Source organism: Cibotium barometz, chromosome 7, assembly GCF_041138505.1.
Source record: "Cibotium barometz isolate CiBa-2024 chromosome 7, ASM4113850v1, whole genome shotgun sequence".
NCBI lineage: Eukaryota > Viridiplantae > Streptophyta > Polypodiopsida > Cyatheales > Cibotiaceae > Cibotium > Cibotium barometz.
The window spans coordinates 53879497-53905492 of NC_141052.1; the positions used below are offsets into that span (position 1 = coordinate 53879497).

Here is a 25996-nt window from a genome sequence, read left to right on the forward strand (position 1 = left end):
TGAAGCTCAATCTGGATGTGAAGGGGCGAGAGGTATTGAAGACCATTACCTTGGTTTTACCAAGGTTAACAGAGAGGTCCCGCTAAGTGCAAAAGTCATGTCAAGCATCCAACTCTCTCTGAAGCCCCTCGGCTCAGTCTGAGAGGAGGACGATGTCATCCGCATAAAGTAGTATGGGGATCAATATGCCTGCTAGTGTGGGACCAGCCCTGCCTAATCCGTCAATGAAGCTCGCGATCTCATCAATGTAGAGGCCGAAAAGAGTGGGTGATAGAGGGCAGCCCTGTTTCACCCCAATAGTGCTGGAAATCTCCTGTGATGTACCTCCTGGGGCTCTCACTCGTCCGATGATGGACTCATAGAGGGCGATGATGCTCCAAACCATGTCAGATGGGACTCCGATCAGCTGTAGACGGTGTAGGAGGCGGGCTCGGGCTCCAAACCTAGCTCTTTGCAAATGAATTGAGCTCCGCCTCTAGCACTCATCCATAGAGCTTGGCCAATGTGTGGCCAATCATGATCCTCCTGTAGTTATTAGGATCAAGTGGATCTCCGGCTTTGAGGATGGGGGTGATGGTGTTGGTGTTGGTGGACCAAGAGGGTGGAAATCCTTCACAAAGGGCTCTATTGAACATGTAGGCTAGTAGGGGCGCTAGGGTATCATGGGCATGCGAGATGTACTCGGCAGTGAGTCCCTCATGATCTTGGGCTCGCCCATTGCGTAGTCTATGAATGGCCTTGAGGACCATGCCCTTTGTGAAGAAGGTGGAGGTGGTGGGGCGGGGGTCTGGTGGTGGGGGTAGGGGTGGCTGATGGGGGATGGGGGATATGATAAGAGGGAGCGTGCATAGGAGTGCCTAGTGTCTGGGCAGGTGATAGGTGTGGGAGGGCGATGTTCTCGGAGTTTCCTCCATTCCTCTTTGCAGTTCGGCCCTAAGAAAAGTCGGTATAACTCCTCTTTCCGAGCATAGAACTCCCATTTCTTGCGTCGGGTGAGCCGTTGAGAAATCCGTTGCGGTTGGCGCTTCGTGATTTGCCCAATCAGTACCTCATGCTTAAGACGGGAGCGTGTGGCCCGACATTCGTCATCATACCAACAGTTCTGGGGCATGGAACCGTAAGGTGGCTTGGCGGTAGACCGCCGCCTACATATGAAAGAAGCTGTGGCGGATGTGTGGAGTATGGTGGTGAGTTGTGTTGTGAGGGTGGATAGGGGGACAGGAGGTTCCACATCCTGGAGTTGGCGGTAGATGTGGTTGGAGTAAACAAGGTCAAGCTCATGATCAAAGAGGACCTGAGTGTAATGTGAGATGGGGGGAGGTGCTGGAGGGACGGGTGGTGCGCAGGTAAGAGTGACAGAGAGGTAGGCATGGTCAGCTTCAAAAGGGGGTGGCGGAATGGAGAAGTCAGGGATAAGGTGTGCCAAAGCCGGAGATCCCATAAGGTAGTCCACAGTGCTAGTACCTCCTGAGCAAGGGAAGGAGGTGAGGGCACCGGAGGAGGGCCATCGGGACATCCCGTTATAGATAACGAGACCATGTGCAGCTCCCAGCTCTAAGAAATATCTCCCGGACACTGTGACCTCCTCACGGTCCTGTGATGATCGCTGCAGCCCTGTGTCAGTGATGTCCAGCTCCTGTAGTCTGATAGGGTCATCTAGATCGAGTAGTGGGACCTGCTGACTTCCCGTCCTCACGTTGAAATCCCCAAGCAAGAGGACTTCCCCCAGCTGTGTGAGAACTCCATGATATCCCCATATAATGGAAAGTACGGTGATTGGCCATGCTGTGCGGCGTAAGGGGAGTGGCGTGGTGCAAAATAAAACACAGCAATGTGGATGACTATCACTGCTAAGCTCTAGTCGCACCCAAAGATACTGTGCATCCTCGTCCTTCCGATGCTGAGAATCTGTCAGAGATGCGATCTAAAAAGGACAGCTACCCCTCCAGAGCCACGTACTCCTCCTAATGTGTGCGTCTCGCCTCGGAACGCTGACTCCCACTCATACCCGGCTATGTATGGTAAGCCCTCTCAAGGCTCTGATGAGTCTGTATAAAAAATGACATCCATACCTGTGAGAATGTCGCTCGAGCCTCTTGGATTCCACCACAGCATGCCATTGCAGTTCCACACTGCTAACCTCAGGTGTTTGGCCTCATAGACCCCGCATCCTTAGTGACACTTAGTGATAATGACCCTACCATCTCTGTAGATAGCAAACTTACCTGCTCTGCGGGCCTCATGAACTGTCCCCATCACGTCACGCCGGTGTGCCACGTGTGCTGGAGTGAGATCATCTCCCATGTACACCTGTGTGCCCTTGAGGGCAGCCCGCCTGTCGAAGAAGGCCTGTCTACTGGTGGCATCAAGGAATCTAATGATGAGGGACCGCTCTCGTGTCATATCCTTGCCTGCCCCCTCCATGTATCTGCAAGGGGGGGGGGATCCCGTCCACTCCTAGCATCTGGTAAAGCGTCACGGCATCCTCCTTCGGGAAAGCCCCCGCCTCTAGCCCCCCCCCCCCCCCCCCCCCCCCCCCCCCCCCCCCAACACACACACACACACTACTGTTATTAGCTTTTGAGTCACCTTCAGTTTTTAAAGTAATATTTTTCAGTCAGATTGATGCCCCATGTCTTGGATGCACCTCCCCCGCACTCGAACATGGAGGACCCTATCCTTCCTACGTTTCTCCTGAGAGAGAGAGAGAGAGAGAGAGAGAGAGAGAGAGAGAGAAAGATTTTATTAACGTCTTCCAAAAGACCGAACTCGGCCTATGAGACAAATCGGAGTACCTGTATGGGGTATCCTCTGTCATCCCAACAAAATGAAAAAGTACTGAACAAAAAAGCTGAATCTGGGTGTGCAGGGGATGGAGCTCTACTACTAAAGACCCAATGGGCCTATCAGACCAAAGTGATACAATAATGTCCATGGCATATCTCATCATGGAATGGAAAATAAAACAGAAAGAAAACATAAACATAGCTATCTCACTGGGGTGATACAAAACTGTCCATGGAAACTCATCATGGAATACTGAGAGAGAGAGAGAGAGAGAGAGAGAGAGAGAGTTCTATTAAACGTCGTCAAAAGACCATAAAGGTCAATGAGACAAAAAGTTACAAAGTTGTGTTATAAAATCTGGTAACAAATGAAATTAAATGGACAAAAGAAAACAGGTTCTCCATGTGTTAGTTACAAGTCGGATTTTGGCCATGTTGAAGAGTGTGTCAAGAGAGAAGAAGATATATTAACGTCTTGCAAAACACCCAACGGGCCTAATATTGATACCTCCTCACGCAATACGGATCTGATGGCCAAGAGAATACCTCGCCTCTATGATGGAAGCATGTCATAGCGTCGAAGAACCTCCTGGATCTGCTTCTGACCTGTGGACGGTAGTGATGCTCTGGGTCGGGGACGTCTGGCCTGCAAAATAGATCGAGCTCTATCGTTGAGGACCTCTCTAGGGTGGAGGGCTGGACCACTAGAAAGATTAAATGTCTTCAAAAGACCCAAATGGTCTATGAAAGAAAAGAAAAGAAAGAAAGAGATATTAACGTCTTCAAAAGACCCAGAGGGTCTATGAGACCAAAAAAGTAGTACAATGTATCCATGATAAATATTGAACCATGGAAAAGAAAAAACATCCTCCTCCAAAACAGAACGCAAAGCAGCCATAGCCTCTCCCCTCTGTGCTGGGAGTGTCAAAGGATATCCGGGATCTGCAGCTGTGGGTGGAGGGATGAGGCCTCAGAGGTCTAGGGTGTCTTGCTCTCAAAAGGGATGGCGCACGCTCACTACTAGGCTTTGCCCATACTCAGCTGGTAATAGATAGAAGTTTCTAATAGATGGTGATAGGTAAAGCTTCCAAACTGTCCTACATTGATGAGTATATTTAAAATCCAACCAAATCTGAAACTCCTGACTGTGGATACAGAAGCACCCTTTTGTCTCGCGCAATACGTGAATTTGCCAGCTCTTCTACCCCTAGTTGATACAGGTCTACCTCTGACGCAGAAGGCTCCATCAAGAATGCATCTTCTCTCTCTCTGCAACAAACCCACAGATCATAAGATCAGCAATCCTGATTGGCTCCAACACAAACAAAGACAAAGGCATGTAACGATTCCTTATTTTCAGATGTACATGGCAGATTTTCTTTACCTTGCAGGCTGTGAATGCATGAGCTGTGCCCCATCAGGGCGCTAAAACGTGGCCAAATTGAGGAGATATGTACAAATGCACATAGATGGATATGAAGACCTTGCCAATTTTAACTACAAAATCTGAGAAGGTAACCTCATTGGGCTTATATGCTAGACCCCTACATTCCTCCAAAGACAATTTTGGCACCAGCACTGTCAGGTTTGTCACGACCAAACCCTCTCTAAGATCACCTAAACATAAAACACAAGCATCATTGGTCCAAATTAGATTCTGCAAGCTCAACTCACCACCCAACCGTAGATCTTGTATACATCCGATCACCCCCAAGCATAGGGGTCAAGGCTCCCATCCATATAGACTCACACCACTCAGCCCTGGACCTGTCCTAAGGGACCATCGGTAAACTGTATGGACTAGCAAGACGGGGGTTACGCTCATGGCCCAAGTACTGACCAGAAACCCACTCATCACATTACCCTGACTTATATTCCTTTTGTCAATAAAAGCTATACTCATCGGATTATTACTTATAAGACTTGACGCTTCAAATCAGCCGGCTTTTCCTAATCCTTATGCCCAAACCCCTAGATTAGGTCACATAACCCTAAGCTTAGCATCAGGTACATAACATACTTCCCCCCCTCAAACATTTACGTCCTCGGACATAGTCATAAGCATGAGAAAGACACAAAAAGAAGAAAACCTGCACTTTCAGGGGTGAATATACAGGAATCAAAACATGTAAAAGAATGTAAAAGTTTTGTTCCCTCAAGGTCTCCCAAGTACTCATAAACCTAAACAACACAAAAAAAAACATAAAAAGCCCATTCTTTTCTTCTTTTTCTCACCTAACACTACACGTTATCCTCTTCTCAACCTGCACAACACTGCTTAGAAAGCCTGGCTAAGGGAAAAGATACTTAAATTAGGGAGCGGAGGCTCTAAAAGGAGTGGAGGAAGCGAATTGCCTCCCCGGGAGCGGCACCAAAAATGTTATTGCCCGTTTGAACTCTCTCCAAAATTCCCTCATTCACATGCAGAGAGCATAAAACAAACAACAACGATCGTAGTAGAGGACTTACCTTGCCTCTAAGCTCGAGTCTCTTGAAGTCATCCAAATTTAACTAGTGGTGCTGGTGCCTCTCCTTGAAGCTCTCTTCCTAATTGTCACCAAGGAAGCTACTTCACCTCTTGCAACGACTCGCTCTCTTCTCACTACCTACTCTCTCGCACAAAGAATATATAGGAACATAAACTAAGAAGAAAACTAACCTCTACTCATAAAACTCTCTCACACACAAACAAGAGTAAAGAGCAAGGAGAAAGCTTAGAAGATTGGTTTAACATATAGCGGGGTTAGTGCCTTTTCTCATGACACTTATTCATCACTCTCATGTATGGCAGAGAGTGTCTAGTACTGGGGATTTCTTTGAGATTGCAAGCCCCCACAGGTGGAGAGATGGTATTCGCAAGTTGCGAGGCCAAGATGGATCTATCGTTTTTTGATCCCCCCCATGTGAGAGCCATGGCCACAAATTTTTTCAGATCCCTTCTCATGATGATGTGTCTAGGAGAACTTGCCTTTATAGCCTCGTCTGAAGCACGCCACCGTGGGGAGGAAACTATCACCAGCACCACAACCCAACAGAAACACCACTAGAGACCACCAGCACACCCAACTAACGTCTCCTGATCCTCAACTGACACAATTGAATACTTCAACACCCTCCCAACTTCCCAATTCAGTCCAGTTGCCTACTCAAACTATCCTCTCAGGTCAGTTCTAACCTATAACGCCTCTGCTTTTCCAACTAAGAGCCCCTCCTGACCTCAGCTGACCCCCAGCTAACCAAAATGACTTCCAGCTGTCACAGACTACCTATAAACTGATTCCGAAGTCCTCTTCTTGTTCCCAGTAATGTACATTGGACTAGTGTCCATGGCAGTTGTATATGCCGGGGATTAATGCCACTCATGTGATACTGTGGACTTGGCTTTCCGTTGGGACTTGTGCCTCCGTGTACATGCCCGGAAATGCTTGGTGGATTGGTGTTCCATTGGGTCTGGTACCTCGTGTACTTGCATGGAGCACGTCTATTTTGGTATATTCTCATGACTCATGAACGGGGATTGTCCATACCAATGCTGCATTGCATAGCATCTTTATGTGCTTACTTGAAATTGAAATTGCATGCTGTTTTCATGCTTGCTTGACCAATGTGTAGTTCAGGGTAAGGGGACTCCCGCCCGTGAACCGTGCGTGTGAAACTGGCTGCTACATGGTTGTGTGGCATGTGAACAGGTGGTAAGTATTACCCAATCTAGGCTCAAATAGCCCTTAGGACTTAGCCAATATTTATAAGTGCGTGCGTTCCCACTTCATTAAAGTTTGGGCGTCCAAAAGTCACTTCTAAATTATGACCGCTTCCAAGTTCACACTCACTGAAGTCCCGATGTGGACAAGACTCAATGTCCAGGACCTGATCCTCCCCTTTTACTCATAAATGGGCATCTCCCCATGTCCCTTCACCTGATTGGACCCCAATTCACTTACTTATTAAGAGAAAATTCGTGTTTTCTCTTCATGAAGATTTTTGGAGGCTGAAAACTATGTTTTTCCACCATTTCTCTCCATTTCCAAGCTCTCCATAGCCATACCCAACTTGCTAGGGTGTTTTCCAAGCTTCCAAGAGTGTTTCCAAGAACTAATCACTCCCCTACTCAATCCCAATGACTGAAATTCAGCAAAACAGCTCTCATTTTTACTGTAATTTCTGGTCTTTTGCTGAAAACCCTAATTTCAGCCTTTCTTTCTCAAGTTGAACCATAGGGGAAGCTTTCCGAACGTTCCCTTCATCCTCTTGAAGACTTTTGTCGCGAAGAAAGACGACAAATCAAAGATCCCAACACTCCAAGGACTTCCATCGCGAAGACTTCCGCTGTCATCGACTCTACTTGCTATTGGTAAGCTTTTATGCTTAAATATGGGAGCAAGTAGCAGGAGAGAGGAACCGGATTACAAGATCACATACCCTGTGTAGTGTTCTCTTGTCCTACGTGCTCTCTTACAGATTGTTGCTACCTTGTGTTGGTGGAACAAAAGAGAGCAGATGGTAGGGAACATGGGCACTTGAGAGGGTAGTGTGGGTTGCAAGTCTACATCGACAACCAATTGTTTGCAATACTGTATTCATATGCATTGGTATGGAAATCTGGTCAGAAATGCCCATGACACTATGTACTTGATTCTCCCAAGATCAATATACTTTATTTGAGGGAGGAGTCGGCCGTTCCGGCTCATTGTGTGTCTCCTGTCAATTCAGCAATTTACTTCTTGTATTTGAACAAGTGTCCATCAAATCTTAGTGTATTTAAGTGTATTGATTAGCATTGTGTTCAACCAAGTTACATTGGTATCAGAGCATACGGTTCTCTTTCACTTCTATCGTGAGAGATGATCACCGTGAACACTAGCTATCTCTACACTTAGAACATTATGGACAGCCATACAATGAATGTTGAAGATGCTAATACAAGAGGCAGGGACAATGAAATGCATGCCTCCAATGCTTTACAGGATGAGCAAACTCGTGTGGTGCACAATAGGGAACATGAATACGTGGGACAGCCGTCCCGTGGCAAAGAGAAGATGCAGGATGAAGAGTCCATAGTCTTGAGGGCTGAACTTACTCGTATGCAGGCTCTTCTCCATGCAGAACAAGAAGAATTGAATCTCTACCGCCGCGAGGATCCATTGGTACATGACCGTTTGAAGGCCAAGAAAGCTGAATCTTATATGGATCATGCAATGGCAATGATTGCTCAAGAGTTGTACATGCAACCGAGGGATGCAGCACGTGGATACTTAGCTCGTACCGAGGATGCCTATGCAAAAAAGGCAACTATCCTACATGTCTTGGAATCCCTACAAGCGCCCGAACAAGAACTTATGTCTATGAAGATGAATCTCCATGTGATGGGAGAGGAACAATCATTGACTTCACGCCATGCAGGAACACCTTATGTAGCCCGTGAAGGATACAATGTGTTTGATGATTGTTCATCTGAAAATTTCATATCCACACAGATGGCAGTTGCTTTGGGTATTGAAGTGGAGGACATGGGTCCTCAAATTGAAGCAGGGGCTGCCTTTGTTGGTAGAGAAGTGCAGGTCATGCCTATTTTTGGCAAGTTGCGCATACACGTTCAAGGCTATGTGGATCATGAGGATTTTCTTGTGGCACCTTTGAATGGTTGTGATGTATTGCTTGGAAAGCCTTGGCATACACGTATTGATCCGTGCAAGGCTTACAAGACCAACAGGATCACCTTCATGCATAAAGACCAAGAGCATGTAATTGATGCTGGTGAAGAGGGTGATACCATTCACCTTGTATCTCATGTACAAATTAAGAAAGTAATGAAAAAGAGTGTTTTTGCCTACTTGATTTTTGTACGAGATCATGTTGAGGAAAATAATGTACATGTAAACACTCTTAGTAATGATAGGCTGAAATTTTTGCAAGAGCACAATGATTGTTTTGCTGATGAGTTACCAAATGAGTTACCACCTATACGACCGGAAGATCATCGCATTGATCTTGTGCCGGGTAGCTCACCACCTAATAGGCCAGCCTATCGTGTAAGTGCATCCAAAAAAGAGGAGATCATGAAGCAAGTAAATGAGCTTCTTGAGAAGGGTTTGGTTCAGCCAAGCTCTTCCCCATATTGTTCACCCGTTCTCTTGGTTCAAAAGAAGGATGGATCCTTTCGTATGTGTGTGGATTATAGAGCTTTGAATAAGCTTACCATCAAGAATCGGTTTTCGATTCCACGCATACACGACATCCTTGACAAGTTGGATGGATCAGCATGCTTTAGCCGAATTGATCTCAAGAGTGGGTACATCAAGTGCGTGTAGTGTTTGAAGATGTACACAAAACAGCTCTCAGGACAGCATTTGGGCTTTATGAGTATCTTGTTATGCCTTTTGGTCTTACAAATGCCCCGGCTACATTCAATAGAGCGATGGATCGCATATTCCGTGGATATAGGAAATTTACAGGTGTCTTCTTTGATGACAACCTAGTCTTCTCGAAGACCGAAGAAGAGCATAAAGCTCATTTGGCTATTGTTTTTTAAGAGCTCCATAAGCATAAACTCTTCATAAATGCAAAGAGGAGTGAGTTCTTCTTGTCAGAGATACATTATCTTGGGCATATTGTGTCCAAAGATGGAGTGCGGATGGATCCTGCAAAGATTGATGCAATTCGGAATTGGCCCGAATATAGTTCGGTGCATGAGATCCGTAGTTTTCTTGGATTATGCTCTTACTACCACAGGTTCATTCGGCACTTTGCATGGATTGCTTCTTCTTTACATGATTTGACAAAGAAGAAGACCATGTTCAAATGGACTAATGTAGAGAGAGATGCATTCCTCAAATTGAAAGATGCAACTACTCATGGTCCAGAGTTAACCATTCCGGATTTGCAAAAGCCTTTTGTGTGGAATGTGATGCATCTGGAAATTGCAAGAGTTGTCCTTAATCAAGAGGGACATGCCGTGGCTTATGAGAGTCGTAGATTGCATGATGCAGAGCTATCTCTTGGCATTTATGAGAACGAGCTCTTGGCTGTAATTCATGCACTTACGATATGGAAACATTACCTTCTTGGGGCTGATTTCACTGTGAAGACAGATCACCAGTCTTACTCAAACTAAGTTGTCAGAGAAGCATATGAGGATGGCCAATTTCCTCTCTATGTTTCATTTTCAGATCTTGCACACCCCGGGAAAGAAGAATGTAGTGGCCGATGCATTGTCACGAAAGCCGTATGTAGCAGCTATCTCGGTTGCCTCTCATGGGGACTTGTCTACCATGCGTGATTTGTATCATACGGATGCTGATTTTGCCACTATTTGGATTGATTTGATGGCTGGTCATGCACATGCCTCATATGTGATCAAAGAGGGTTATCTCATGAAAGATAATTGCCTATGTGTGGTGTCTGACATGAGGCAAAAGGTTTTGGATGAGTGCCATGCTCCTCCATATGCTGGTCATAGAGGCATAATGCCTACTACGCACATGATTGAGCAGTATTTCTTTTGGCCAGGTATGCGGAAGGACATAGAGACACATGTACGTGCATGTATCACCTGTCAAAAAGTCAAATTTGATAGGCAAAAGGCACCAGGTTTGTTTCAGCCATTGCCTATTCCCACGCAGCCATGGGAAAGTATTACAATGGATTTCATTATGGACTTGCCACGTACCCAACAGGGTAATGATCCAATTTGGACAATTGTGGACAGGTTTAGCAAGCAAGCTCATTTCTTGCCGGTCAAAAAGACCATCAAAGCTGAGCATATGGTTAAAATATATCTTGCACAAGTGTTCAAACATCATGGAATGCCAAAGTCCATTGAGGGGGATAGAGATCCCAGGACTACAAGTCTCTTTTGGCGGGCCTTATTTGATAATATGGGCACCAAATTGGACTTCTCATCAGCTTATCACCCTCAAACGGATGGGCAAAGTGAGGCTGCAAATTCAGCCGTATTGGATCTCTTGAAATGTTATGTGGCCGATCAGAAGTCTTCTTGGGAGAAGTACTTACCGCTTGTGGAATTTGCATACAACAACACGGTGCATGCATCTACGGGAAAGGCCCCGTTTGAGATTGTTTATGGTAAGGTGGTTTTGCCACCCATCCTTCGCACAAAGGATGAGATATTTGCAGCTGATGAGTATGTAAGAGACTTGGAGATTGCTTTTGCTCAGGTGCGGACAGCCATTGCAAGGTCACAAGACAAGCATAAAAAGGCTGCCGACAAGCATAGAAGGCAATTGGATGTTAAAGAGAATGATTGGGTATTGCTGAAATTTGAGAAAGCAAGACTTGCAAAGAGGCCTGGCAAAGAGGGTGCATATCCTAAGCTTGCAACCAGGTACTATGGGCCTTTCCGAGTGATCGAGAAGATCAATGAAGTGGCTTTCAGATTGGCATTACCTAGTCATTGGCACATACACAATGCTTTTCATGTGAGTCTCCTTCGCAAGTATGTAGGGCCGGAGCCCAGTGAAATGGTCATTGAGGATCCACCAGAAGTGGATGAGCTTGAGGAGATCTTGCAGCCAGAGCAGATTGTGTATCACAAGGAACGCAAGCTTGCTGCAAGCAAAGTTGTCAGGCGTTACCTTGTGAAGTTTAGGAACTATCTTCCCATTGATGCTAAATGGGTAGATGAAGAGTTCTTCAAAGATTGCCCGCATGTGCTTCAAACATACTTGGATGCTTTTCAGTTGCGGACAACTGTTTAGAAGCTGGGGGAGATGTCACCATTTGGCCACCCAATTGGTCCACCCGTGCTTTCTTATCATGTATGTACATTGGACTGGTGTCCATGGCAGTTGTATATGCCGGGGATTGATGCCACTCATGTGATACTGTGGACTTGGCTTTCCATTGGGACTTGTGCCTCCATGTACATGCCCGGAAATGCTTGGTGGATTGGTGTTCCATTGGGTCTGGTACCTCGTGTACTTGCCTGGAGCACGTCTATTTTGGTATAGTCTCATGAACGGGGATTGTCCATACCAATGCTGCATTGCATAGCATCTTTATGTGCTTACTTGCAATTGAGATTGCATGCTGTTTTCATGCTTGCTTGACCAATGTGCAGTTCCGGGTAAGGGGACGCCCACTCGTGAACCGTGCGTGTGAAACTGTCTGCTGACATGGTTGTGTGGCATGTGAGCAGGTGGGTAGTATTACCCAATCTAGGATCAAATAGTCCTTAGGACTTTGCCAATATTTATAAGTGAGTGCGTTCCCACTTCATTAAAGTTTGGGCGCTCAAAAGTCACTTATAAATTATGACCGCTTCCAAGTTCACACTCACTGAAGTCCCGAGGCAGACAAGACTCAATGTCCAGGACCTGATCCTCCCCTTTTACTCATAAATGGGCATCTCCCCATGTCCTTTCACCTGATTGGACCTACTTATTAAGAGAAAATTCGTGTTTTCTCTTCATGAAGATTTTTGGAGGCTGAAAACTATGTTTTTCCACCATTTCTCTCCATTTCCAAGCTCTCCATAGCCATACCCAACTTGCTAGGGTGTTTTCCAAGCTTCCAAGAGTGTTTCCAAGGGCTAATCACTCTCCTACTCACTCCCAATGACTGAAATTCAGCAAAACAACTCTCATTTTTGCTGTAATTTCTGGTCTTTTTGCTGAAAACCCTAATTTCAGCCTTTCTTTCTCAAGTTGAACCATAGGGGAAGCTTTCCGAAGGTTCCCTTCATCCTCTTGAAGACTTTTGTCGCGAAGAAAGGCAACAAATCAAAGATCTCAACACTCCAAGGACTTCCATCGCAAAGACTTCCGCTGTCATCGACTCTACTTGCTATTGGTAAAGCTTTTATGCTTAAATATGGGAGCAAGCAGCAGGAGGGAGGAACCGGATTACAAGATCACATACCCTGTGTAGTGTTCTCTTGTCCTACGTGCTCTCTTGCAGATTGTTGCTACCTTGTGTTGGTGGAACAATAGAGAGCAGATGGTAGGGAACATGGGCACTTGAGAGGGTAGTGTGGGTTGCAAGTCTACATCGACAACCACTTGTTTGCAATACTATCATATGCATTGGTATGGAAATCTGGTCAGAAATGCCCATGACACTATGTACTTGATTCTCCCAAGATCAATATACTTTATTTGAGGGAGGGGTCGGCCGTTCCGGCTCATTGTGTGTCTCTTGTCAATTCAGCAATTTACTTCTTGTATTTGAACATTTGTCCATCAAATCTTAGTGTATTTAAGTGTATTGATTAGCATTGTGTTCAACCAAGTTACACCTTTGAGGCGTATTTGCACAGAGCGGAAGCAAATAAGCACTAGAGTGTGCTGAGTAGAGAGTGCAAGAGAGAGAGAGATATGGAGCAACTATGCTGAATATACTGAAGTGATACAGTCCCAAGCAAGAGACAGAAGTAGTCTCATAAGTGAGGGAGCAAAAGATAGACTAGGCAAGATACAAAACTGAGAGGCCAGCCCACCTATTTATAGGTGGGGGGAGGTCGCCGACTGGAAATGCTGAAGCAGGCCGACTCGGCATCTGAAGCTGTCCGACTGGAAAAAAGACATCCAGGCTAGGAAAAATCCCAGAAAAATATATAAAATAAGAGTGGCCAGCCCACAATCAAGGGCCATGCAAAAGGGACCAAAAGGACACGAGACGACAGCAACCCCTCGTGATATCTGCTCCCTCCGGCACGGCTCCCCATCTCCCCATCCCCCCATCTCCCTAAAAAATAAATAAATAAATAAATAAAAGCTTACTAGCCTGGGGAATCACTAATTATTTTGAAAACCAAAGATCACCATGACCGCATCGAATCTATCCGAACAGGATTTTCACACCAGACATGGGCAGAAACTAGGGATGAATGTGCTAACACTCCCTGTCATCAGCACCAGATGTTGAACAAACTCCGAGAAGCCGAAGAAGTCATCCTCTGCCAAAGACAAAAGAATGCAGTAACAACAGGTACCAGGAAAGCTCCACAAGCAATCTCCATAACAACTCAGCTACAAACGCAACAGAACAAGCTGCCAGGGACAGTGCTCCTCTAGAAGAAAGCAACCATGTAGGCTGCGACGTGCTGCTCCAAATATTGGTGCCAAACCCAATTGTAAACACAGTGCCACAGAAATCCCTAGAAGCCTGTAGCTCCCAGAAGATAATACCCTCAAAAGAAATAGAGTCCATCTGCTCTCACTCTGTACCAAGAGTAGCCAAATGCTGTACAATACCACCCTCCTCGAAGGTCGGCATCGCCAGATGTAAGAATTCAACTGCCCCCTATGAAAACTGATGTCGGGACTCCACAAGCCCAACCAAATCCAAATCCCAATCCTTCAAACCTTGGAAGTACCACTGTGCCCCAGGCACGGTCACAGACACACCTGACCACAATCCAGAATCCTCACACGAAGTAAGGGAAAGAGGAACATTCACAGTAGTGGTAACTGAAGTAGTAGTAGCCTCCTCAATAGCATCACAGAGCGTAGAAGCAGGCTCCTCCATAGAAGGCAAAGGGACCAACAACACATCCTGGTCACTGGGTGTCAAAGAAAGAGTCGGAGGCGAAGTAATAGGAGACAAATCCCCCTTAGAAGCTATGAGCAAAGATAGCCCACTATCTTCCTCAAAAACATTACCAGATATATCATCCCTTCCTCCCACCAAAACGCAGCCCTAAGAGGCTGGACAGCACCTGAAAATCCTCCTGTAGCAAAAAATGCAAAAGCTTTTGTCGACTGTACCTCCAACCTTGAGGCCACCAGAAGAGGGAAGCAAAAAATGCAGATTTGATATAGAGAGAAAAGGCAACCACACAGGACCTGGGAATATGCTATAAGAGGGTGCACGAGGGAAAGGCATCAACTATGACAGTAAGCTTGGGCTCTCCTCAAGCAAAAAACACACAATCTCAGAAGAAGTAGTGTCCACCATAGGTACCGAGGTTGCCACCAAAGCCCAAACCACCACAATACCCCCTCTGCAAAAAGGGAATGTCCACCGGAGAGGAAAACGCAGCCAAAGAGGGGCTGCTGTCCTGAAAAAACAGGCCGCCTAGATCCAAACTCCAAGTAGAAGTAAAACGCTGATGAGAATATTACCTTCTGGCTACAAGCGATGAAGCCAAACTGAAGGCAGAACAATCAGCAGAAGCTGTCCAGAAAACGCAGCAACCAGAGGGCTGTAAATCTGAGAAAAACACAGAGGTTAAGGGGCTGTAAATAGGGCTGAATCTGGGGAAGCAGAGGGAATCGCTGAACCGGGAGCGATGATACCATGAAAGAGTGCACAAAGCGGAAGCAAATAAGCACTAGAGTGTGCTGAGTAGAGAGTGCAAGAGAGAGAGAGAGAGAGAGATATGGAGCAACTATGCTGAATATACTGAAGTGATGCAATCCCAAGCAAGAGACAGAAGTAGTCTCATAAGTGAGGGAGCAAAAGATAGACTAGGCAAGATACAAAACTGAGAGGCCAGCCCACCTATTTATAGGTGGGGAGAGCTGGCCGACTGGAAATGCTGAGGCTGGCCGACTGGGACCAAAAGGACACCAGACATGGGCAGAAACTGGGGATGAATGTGCTAACAGAAACCAGATGTCTCCCATTTCCGTGTGTTTGGGAGTTATGCATATGATCACATTCCAAAGAAGCAGAGGGGGAAGCTTGACTCAAAGTCCCAAAAGCTTGTTTTTGTGGGATATAACTCTCTTTCCAAAGGATACAGGTTGTATGACCCGGAGCAGAACGAGATTGTCGTCAGCAGAGATGTTGTTTTGGATGAGCATCTTCCAGCTTCCACTGTTGATGAGCCACCACTTCTTGGAGACCCAGATGATTCTGATGATGATTCCCAGTCGATTGTTCCAGCTGGACAGCCTCAATCAGTTGAGGTTGAGCCCGCGGCTGGAGATGAGCCCCCGCAGCGGCAAGAGGCTCTGCATTCTATTCAAGTACCCAGGTGGTTGTTAGACACCCTTCGGGAGTCAGGTGTTATGGAGCTTCCCTCCGAATGGACCACAAAGGACGGACCTCGAAGATCGCATAGAGTTCGTGACAAAAAGTCATTTAGCGGAGCTCTTACAGATAAACTATGCTTTGATGTCTCGTATGACAAAGAGCCCACTTCCATCAAGGAAGCCCTTGCACAGGATACTTGGAGGAAAGCCATGCAGGTGGAACTGGATGCCATAGAGAAGAATAAAACTTGGGAGTTGGTTTCGAGGCCATCAAAACGGTCAATCATTGGTGTCAAGTGGGTCTTCAAGACCAAGTATACGTCAAATGGGTCAGTGGACAAACACAAAGCCAAACTTGTGGCTAAGGGTTATGCTCAGCGGCCAAGCATCAACTATGATGATACCTTTGCACCGAAAACGAGGATAACCACGATTCAGACCGTTTTTGCCCTTGCTTCTTCTCAACGGTAGCCCGTATATCAGATGGATGTGAAATCCGCATTCCTTAATGGTGACCTACAAGAAGAAGTGTATGTCGAGCAGTCTCCAAGCTTTGAGGTTCCAGGAACAAAGGGGATGGTTTACAGGTTGTGGAAGGCCTTGTATGGTCTTAAGCAGGCTCCCAGGGCTTGGAATCAAAAGATTGATTCCTTCTTTCTACGGACTGGATTTCAGAGATCAATTGCAAATCCTAACTTGTATCTCTTTCGAGAACACGTCACATTGCAGTGACGAAGACTACCTTGTCAAAGGAGTTTGAGATGACAGATTTAGGCTTACTCCACTTCTTCTTGGGATTGGAGATCTGGCAGACCTAGAGGGGGTTCTTTGTCTCTCAGCACAGCGGTATGCCCATGAGTTGCTTGAGGTCTTTGGGATGGAGAACTGCAAGCCTATCAAGTCACCGATGGACCCGAACATGAAGCTTACAGTGAATGATCCTTGTGAGCCGGTTGATGCCTCTCTGTACTAAAAGTTGGTTGGTTCATTGATCTGGTTGCTGAACACCAGATTGGACTTGAGCTTTCCTATGGGGCTGTTGAGCTCGTTTATGCAGAGACCGTTGAAGTCTCATTGGGACGCAGGATTGCGGATCTTGCAATATCTACAGGATACGAAGGATCTTGGACTCTTCTACGACACTGCAGGTGAAATGAAGGACCGAGTTCGACTCCAAGGTTGGAGTGACTCAGATTGGGGAGGAGATCCAGACACGAGGAGATCTACATCAGGCTACAGTTTTACCCTCGGCTCAGGAGCTGTTTCATGGAGCAGCAAGAGGCAGCTGACTATTTGACTATTGCCTTGCCGCTACAGAGGGCAAAGTACCAGACTGCTTGTGGTGCTGCTTGCGAGGTTGTGTGGCTGCGGAGGTTGCTTGGCGAGATTGGGTTTCCACAGAAGGAGCCCACGGTCATCCAGTGCGATAACCAAAGCTGTATTGCTATTGCTCGGAACCCGGTCTTCCATGCCCGGACCAAGCACATAGAAATACAATAACACTTTGTTCGTGAGAAGATCTTGGTTGGTGACATCTTGATTCTTTATTGTTCAACGGAGGACAATGCGGCAGACCTCGTCACGAAGTCTCTCCCTCGGGCTATGCTCCGGCGGCACTCCAGCTCACTGGGGTTGGTTCCACATCTAAGAGCTTAGAGGGGCTGTTAGCGGTCATCTTCTGTCTGTACACTACACCAGGGCCTCTATTGTGGGTGTGCTCGCCCGTTTTTAGTGTTTCCCCATTTTTCCTCACTCTCCATGTATTTTCCCATTTTTGCCTAAGGTGTGGAGAGCAGTCGACTGTCTTCTGATGCTGGGCGACTGCTGATGTGCTACCCGACCTGTTCAGGTGTCCTGGCCGACTTCAGGCACCTAGCCGACTGGCCCCTTTGCTGGTCGTGAGCTGCCCCTTGGCTGGTCGTGAGCTTGGGCTACTGTCGAGCTGTTTTAGGCTGGCCGACCAGCAGCCTGGGGCCATATAAAATGGCCCCTTGCCCCCCACACTTCCCACTTGTGTATTCCAGGATTTTGTTGAGTGTATATAGCAGAGTTACAGAGCTTCTCTCTCTCTCTCTCTCTTTCATCTGCGTTTTGCTCTCTACAGCAGTTGCCTTCATTTCTGCTGTGCATTCTAACCGAGTGGTCCCCACTGGTAATCTCTCTCTTCTTTATAGGAAAAAGGAAGTCTTGCTCTAATACTTATATAACTAAAAGTGTCCAAGGGAACTAGGGCCTTTGACACACGTTCGATACCATCAATGCGTATTAACATTACTCTCCCACCTATAGGCCTTCAAATCAGAATAAATAGGATAACAGCTTCACATATACTTTTGCAGATACAATACATAGAAACATTAGAACTCATGCTTTGTATAAAACCTCTTCTTCCCGTGTGGGTACTGATCTTCCGCAAACTCACGTAAAAAACATATACAATAGATAAACTCAGCTGAAACATTGAATGCTTCCACACATTGTGTGAATACAAATAACCCGTAGATATACAAGCTCGGGAGGCAACAACCGGTGTAGAAACAGTTCGGGCCGCCATAACAGATTTGGGGAATCTTCCTTGGCTTCTTGGGCAGCCTCTACAGGCCTTCGGAAGCCACAGCAGGCCTAGGAAAGCCACAGCAGGCCTAGGACAGCATAAAGCAGCCAGTATGGACATGTGGCAGCTTCATGGGTAGTCAAAACAGGGGCGGGCAGCATGGCTGCAGGTCATGCAGGACCTGGTGGGGACGTGCGGATCTTCGTGAAGAGGCTATCTTGCAAAACTGGCTCCGTGCCATGCTCCCCGGGTCAACAATTATCATAATCTCAAGTCTTCTTTAAGTTATAAAACCTTGGATTAAGGCTAGGCAAGAAAAAATAAACAATTTTTCCCACATAGAGAAGAAGGTCAACATCTGTAGAAATGCCCAAAACTTAAGCCCATGTTTGATTCTTGCTATAATATGTCCTGGGCACCCAAAACATTAAAAAACCAGCCCAATATGTGTGAAACAATAAAATGTCCAGCCTTTATTATGATGAATGAAACCCTTTAAAAACCAGGCTGCCCATAGCCTCCCTCTGGAATGATGTCAGTGATTCTGTGTATCTGGTATGGTACCGGATGCTAGATCACTGAGTAGTTAGTTAGGGTTTGCTTTTAGAACAAGGGGCCAGCCCATAGGGCTACCCCAAGTCTTAGTGTGGGCATGGGGAGGGTGTGAAACCACCCCCATGAGGGCCAGGAAGGCCCTAGCTGAACCCACCAGCCATGGAGGGGCTGTAGGACAGCCCCAAGGGCATGCCAGGGGCAGCCGACAGTCCATGAAGCAACTATTGGGCTGTAGGGCAGGTATGGGGCAGTCCATACAGGCTGCCCAGCCTCAGGGTACTTGCAAAAACAGTGCCCAGCCCATCCTGAATCAGGCGCATGATGCCCAGCCATATAGGGAACAATGCGCAGCATTTTATGGGATTTTCCTAGCATTTAATGCTATTATCCAGTCGTGGGACAGAAGTAATGCTGGCCGCCTGGTTTAGAACTGTGGCCGACTGCTCATTAGAAGAAGTATAAATAGGTGAGCCCACAATCCCATTAGTTGATCTCATTTTTCACCAAGAGCTCAAGCATACAAGGGCTAGACAAGCCAAGGAGGTGCTAAGCAAAGGGGTGAAGGACTGCAGGTCAAGGGCAGAGTTTTCTCAACCAAGAAAGGTCAAGATTTTTGTATTTTCTTTTCAGATTTACATCATTCTAATAAAGCAAATACACCATTCGTGGTGGGGGCCCTACAGAGGGTATTTGGGACCCAATACTGTGTCCTCTCCCTCTCTCTCTCTATTTTCCGCACATCTTCATTCAATTTGTGCGTTACTTCCGTCGCGAAAAGAGTGCTGATTTCTGAGCATTGAAGTTACCGATCTTCTCCGAAGCTTCCACATGTTACGGTAGTATCAGAGCCTACTTCAAGTGCAAAGATTCAGCAAAGAAACCAGAATTTTTTCTCGCTCGTGTGGTTGGTTTTTAGACGCCGATGGACTCCCCCTTTCGCAGTAACTCCTGTCCCTCGAAGGACGGTTGATTCTCTGCCTCCGGACATGTCCCACACAGATAGTGGATGGTCAGATTGTGCTCCGGAAAGGAAGTGCTTTTTCCTGCTATAGCGAGCTTCGACGACCAGAGAGACCAAGAACCATGGGACCAGAGTGCACCAGGCAGCCCAGCTAGGGCACCAGGCTTGAGTGTTACAGATATGTTCCAGCAGATGATGCGAGCAATCGCAGACCAGACATCCAAGTTGAACGAGCAGAAGGCGCAGATCTTGGCTCTGGAAGAGCGTACCCGTTCTCCAACATCACGTTTTCCATCTCCTCCTCCCTCTCCTTCCGTATCCCAGTTTCCAGATCCTCGACACAAGGACCCTCTCGCGGAATCACCGTTGCAGCCAAGCTCTTTGCTTGAGTTGCAGATGCGTGCATTGGAGATCCGACAACGTGAAGACGAAGCCATGCGACGCGTGGAGCACGAGCATTACCTAGCAACTTTGGACGCCAGATTGACACCGGCGGCGCCATCGAATCATTTTCTCGAGAAAATGAACTTCAGCAAGTATAATGGTAAACTCGATCCCACAACTCTCTATTCATGGTTACATCAGTTTGAAGCTTACTTTGCCGCGGTTAGAAAGACAAATACTGACAGAGTGATCTTAGCCAATTGGTACTTGGAAGGTGAGGCCATTCCTTGGTGGACTCAGTGGGCTCATGCCCACACCAGATTAGGTATGGCAGCTTATGTGTGGGACGAGTTTGTCCGCGACCTTAAGCAGCGGTTTCTACCGCCCCACTACCTTGAGCGACTCGAAGACGAGTTCAGGGGAGCGCGTCAAAACGCGCAACCAGTCCTTCAATTTGCCAATAGAATTTCGACTTTATGTCTACAATTACCACAAACCAATAACTAGAAGAACTATTGGAAAATACAACTTCGAAGAGTGTGGGATCCTCAAAATACAACTCGTCGACATCTGGACCTAATTCTAGGACTAGATACATGACGGTAAAACTGCACTCCAGCAAAATATATATGTATATCCCAGTAATCACCTTTGCTCTGTAGCCTTCTCTTCGGCAACATCCAATCTCAAAGACGGTCTTTCTTAACCTTCACTTGCTCTTTACTATCCCTGGCAGCTCCCAGCAAGTCACCACCACCTTGTTTGTCTTTGTACTTCAGTCTACACCTCTGCATGCTATGGGCGCCCTCCTCACCTCTCTGTTTGCAACCAGCTCTTCTCAGGCTCTCTCCCAGCCGCCGCTGCACACGCCCAGCTGCTCACTGCTAGGCGGCCTTCTCTACACTCATAGAAGGCGGCTGCTCCACCAGTCGCCTGCAGCTTTCGCTACCTCAGGATCTCTGCAGAATCTCCCCAGCGCCACCCGTCTTCAAGTACAAGGCGGCTTTTTCCCTGTAGGCGGTCCACAGTTGCTTGCCCAGGCTCTACTCAGCTACAGCCAACCCAAGCTCTTCTTGCGCCTGCGCCTGCGCCAACTTCACCACACAAAAAAACTGGCCACCGTCTTTGGTCGCTAACCACCGGCGACCCCCAAAACAACCCGAGCCCGTCGACTCTGTGTCAACCTTCCATCGCCCTGCATCCGGCGCCCTCCTTCGCTGACGTACCCTATGGCGGCTCCCCTCGATGTTGCCAGCAGCTGCGCCAACACTAGTCACCTCTCCCTCTTCTCCGTTAGCTCTGCTTGCTCACCAGAGAAGCCTCCTACCGACTGGAACACCAAACCAGAGCCTTCTACGTTGCCCCGCTTGGCCAATCTCTGCAGCAAAAAAATCTTTAGCACCGTGGCGGCCTCTCTTCCCACGTCTTCTCACATCTTCTGGAGCTCCTCGCTGGCGACTACTTGGCCACCCTGCAAGCAGCCATGTGGCCTTTAAATAGTTGGCCACATAGTTATCATTTTTTTAATTTTATTCCTAAGGCCTAGAAGATGGCCATCCCCAATACCTTCATTTCATACCAATGATTTTGTGCCATCCCTATCCACATGTAGCCGCTCTCTCTCTCTTCCATTTCACCAATTTAAAGGCAACATTGGCCCCATAATCTTTTAACTGCTCCCCACGCTCTCCACCAACTTCAATTGCAACCTCGAGTGCCCGTTGTACTTGGGACGCCCACACATTCAGCGCAGCCAAACAGCTGGCGTCATCCCCAGCCGACCACATTCCGGACAAGCCTGTACATGCTCACAGCAAAACCGTCCACCCTGTACATCTGCCAAGGCATCCCCGGGCAAAACTCTCCACACGCCACACATTCCATATGTACACAGACCAAAAACACCTTTCAGAAAAACTCCTAACAACGACAGTCCATGAAGCAACTATTGGGCTATAGGGCAGGTATGGGGCAGTCCATACAGGCTGCCCAGTCTCAGGGTTCTTGCAAAAACAGTGCCCAGCCCATCCTGAATCAGGCGCATGATGCCTAGCCATATAGGGAACAATGCGCAACATTTTATGGGATTTTCCTAGCATTGAAGCTTCCGCATATCACACATACTCCACCTCAAACACACAATGTATATCGCCACATTAACTTTCTAGCACTCTTTGGTGATGGAGTTTCCTAGCAATACATGCATGCTCGCTTTTGGTTACAGAAGTCATCACCTCCTATAGCTGTATATACTTTTACATGTCCCTAAAAAAAGATTTGCCAATTCAATGGTCAAAATTACCACGTGATAGTGTGTTAGAATTTATGCATCTCAGTGTTTTGGGTTGTACCTATTATTTGGTATTTTATGTATTTTCTCCCTATGTAGTAGGTCGTGAGCTGGTCGACCTGTTTTAGAGCAGTCAGCCAGGTCATATATTCACTATATAAGGAGTCCTCTCTATTGCTAACTTATTCATCCAATCCCTTGCACAAGTTCAACATTCTCTTGCTAGTCGATTGATATTGTAAAGCTTCAAGCTAATATAAAAGGTGATCTTGTGTCATGGCCCTGTGAAAATGGAGCAGGACAAGTGTGGGCATGGTGGTTGCAGGGTCAGAATATTTTATGATTCACATGGGGGGTGCCCGGACAGTGTTTAAAGATGTGTGGACAACCCTAGGTGTGAAGGGGGAACATTAAAACATTAACTTTTAATGTTTATAAAAGTTGCCCCTAGGCCTTAGTGGCCCTAGGGAACTTATTAAGTTGGGCCCTAGGGATTAACTTGGGAAGGAGGTTTTCTCTCTCTACACTCTCTCTCCTCTCTTTTTGGGGGAGTCGTGTAGCAAAAGGAGAGGCTTCCTTCATGCGCATGTATCCAAGCGTGGAAAAGCACAGGAAGGGGAGGCGACTGCTGAAGAGAAGTGTGCTGCTGTTTTTCTGAGGCAAACCAGCCGTACAGCACTGTACGGCCAGTGCTGGACTCTCTCTCTCTCTCTCTCTTTCTCCTCTGCTGCTGGCGGCGCACAGGACAGCTACTGTTGGGCTGCGCAGAAGGCCTGTGCAGGCTGCACAGTTGGTTTTTCAGCAAGTACACCCCTGTACGACTGCCGTACAGTGTACGGGCAGTCAGGTACAGAAGGTACAGCTGCTGCAGAAGTGTTTACAGGTGCTGGACAGACCTGTGCATGCTGATTCAGGCTGGTACAGAAGTGGACAGCAGGCTGTTTTTGCAAGTACAACGCCTGGCACGCATCCCGAGGCGGTACAATCAAGTACAGTGCTGATTTTCAGATCTGTACTTTCAAGGACAGCATAGGAGTGAGCATCAGGAGGAAGATACAGGCAAGTGCAAGCACACGTGTGAAGCAGGATTGTGGGTTCAAGTGCCTGCAGGCACAGATTGGTGCTGTTGCTTCCTCCAGAGTTGTTTCACGAGCTGAACTTGGTAAGCCTTGACTCTGTTCATCCATCTCTCTTTCTATTGCTTGATGTCTGCTACAGGTATGTGTTATCTGGCTCCTTGTGAGAGGAGGAGTATAGCAGATTGACAAGGGATTAAGACAGGGATTGAACAGCACATGTATGTTGAGCTGAGAAGATGTATCATGCTTATGAGTTATGCCAGATGTATGCCCATGGCTGGCCTGCTTTGTGATCTTGGCTGATCAGAGGGAGACACAGTGTGTTGCTTGAGGACACAGATCTGTGTGCATAGATCCTCTGTGCTGAGAAGGATTTGTGGGCAGTCAGATTGGACTACAGGTGTAAACTCTTGGCTGGTTTTTGTATTGTACTCAGCCATACATATTATTTTAATGGAATAAAGAAATACCGCAAGGGGCGCCAAGCTTTGGGGCCAACAGGTGTCGTTGTGTATTCAGATTTGGGCACTCTAGCTCCAATCTGTGTTTGGTTTTTCATCTAGACTACAAGTGGACGGGTTTTAGCTCTTACCGCACTCTGGTTTTCTATCAGAGGCCGGTTTCAAGGTTCCGTTGCCGGGACCAATCATCAACTTTCTGAAGGGGGTGAGCTCGTGGTTGTTTTGGAGAAAGCCATCGCTGAAAATTCAGCAATCATTCAGCAATCATGTCTGATACAGAGGAAGAGTACTTCTATCATGAAGAAGAAGAGCAAGAGACTTCTCCTGAAAGAGATGTATCTGAGGATATTTTTGCAGGAGAACAGGCTGCAGATGTTGAGCCTTATGAGGATGTAACACAGCCAGAAGATGTGCATGGTAAAGAGGATGATGATGCTCGGTTCAAAGATCGCTTGGCTAGTGTTATGGATACTTTTATGCAGCTCACTCAGAGTGAGAGATTTGCTGAATTTTTGAGATCTCGCTCAGAGCCCCGCTCAGAGCCCCAGAAAAAGAAGAAGAAGGTTCGTTCGAAGAATCTTTCTCATGGTCATAGTGGTACCACTCCACAGGATCCATCTCCTGCCCAGTTTCCGAACATGCAGCATGCTTTTGGTGCTAACCCACAGAGTTCCTTCTATGGACAGCCACCTATTCCTCAGCAGAACATGCATCCAGGTTATTTTGGTGGTGGCTCGGTGTTTCAATCCATGACTGGGGGTTATCCTCAAGGAGGCATGGGTATGTATGGGCCTTTTGGAGCCAATTTTCAGCCTGGCATGCAAGGGAATATGTATGGTGGTATGCAGTCCGGTATGCAAGGAAATGTGTTTGGAAGCATGCAACCTGGGATGCAAGGCAATATGTTTGGTGGCATGCAGCCAGGTATGCAGCATGGAATGTATGGAAACATGGCTGGGATGTATTGTATGCCTGGTGTTGGAATGGGAAATGTTGACCCAATGATGGGTATGAATGTTGGGGGCAGCAATCTTACGAAACCACTTCCATATGATAATCTAACGCCTATGGGCAAGGCGAAGGATTACAAGGAAGGGGGAGCTGCAGTGAAGTTTGACACTTTCAGTGGAGCCAAGGATAAATTGAAGGCCCTTACCTTTTTACAGCAGTTTGATGCTGCTTTTTCTGGTGGGAATTACACAGAGTCCTCGAAGGTGAGGAAAGCTGCCACTTTTCTCAAGGGCAATGCTTTGCAGTGGTGGTCTACTCTTCTTTTGCAGGGCATAGCACCCACCACATGGGTTCAATTCAAACAGGTTTTCTCTTCCGTATGGCTCACATCTACATTTGAGGTGGATGTTATGACCGCATGGCACAAGCTGGATGCTTCAAAGTGTGATAGTTTGGAGGATTATAACAAGAAGTTTTGGGAAGCTCTACTCCCAGTGACTTCTTATCGTGCCGTGCCATTATCTGAGCAGGTAGAGAAGTATTGTTGTGGGCTGCCCAAGGAGGTACGAGATTATTGTATAAAGACAAGAGTAACGAACATGTCACAGATGATTGAAAATGCTATGACAGCTAATGCGTTACTCACAGGTGGTTCATCTGGGTTTAAGGACAGTAAGAAATTGAGCAAGAAAGCTGAAAAATTTGGGCATGCTTCTCGTGATGCTAAAGGGTCTACAGAGACAAAGTATAAGAAGTTGCCAATGCCCAAAAGGACTTCTGAGGAAAGACAGGCTTTGAGAGATGCTCAAAAGTGTTTTTACTGTACTGAAGAGGGGCATATGTCATTCAATTGTCCCAAAAGAACGTCCAAGAAGGACCCTGACAATAAAGGAGAGCCCAAGCCAAAGAAACCAAAGCCTTCTGCAGGCTTAGTTCCTGATCTTGTGGGGGAGCAGCTAAGTGGTGAAGCTACAGAGTTGTGCAGGGCATGGGGCAAAGTGAGAGATCAGAATGCTTTGATCTTCTTTGACACAGGTGCT

At 46.9% G+C, this 25996-nt stretch overlaps 1 protein-coding gene across 10 annotated transcripts in view; it reads right to left on the bottom strand.

The window, feature by feature from the left end:
• Window positions 1-25996, bottom strand: part of GPAT9 (glycerol-3-phosphate acyltransferase 9) — a 106781-nt gene that overhangs the window by 64362 nt on the left and 16423 nt on the right. For 2 of the 10 annotated variants that reach the window (XM_086800792.1, XM_086800788.1), the window contains exons 3-4: window positions 5256-5333; window positions 3942-4055 (exon numbers count right to left, since the gene is read on the bottom strand). The exons of 3 other annotated variants lie outside the window; for them this stretch is intronic. In XM_086800792.1, coding sequence (XP_086656918.1) covers window positions 3942-4055; window positions 5256-5287 — 146 coding nt within the window. In that variant the 5' untranslated portion in view covers window positions 5288-5333. Of the gene's footprint in view, window positions 1-3332; window positions 3433-3941; window positions 4056-4170; window positions 4283-4305; window positions 4404-5255; window positions 5334-25996 lie in introns of those variants that run through there. 5 more of the 10 variants (XM_086800791.1, XM_086800790.1, XM_086800794.1 and 2 more) reach the window with 5 other exon arrangements.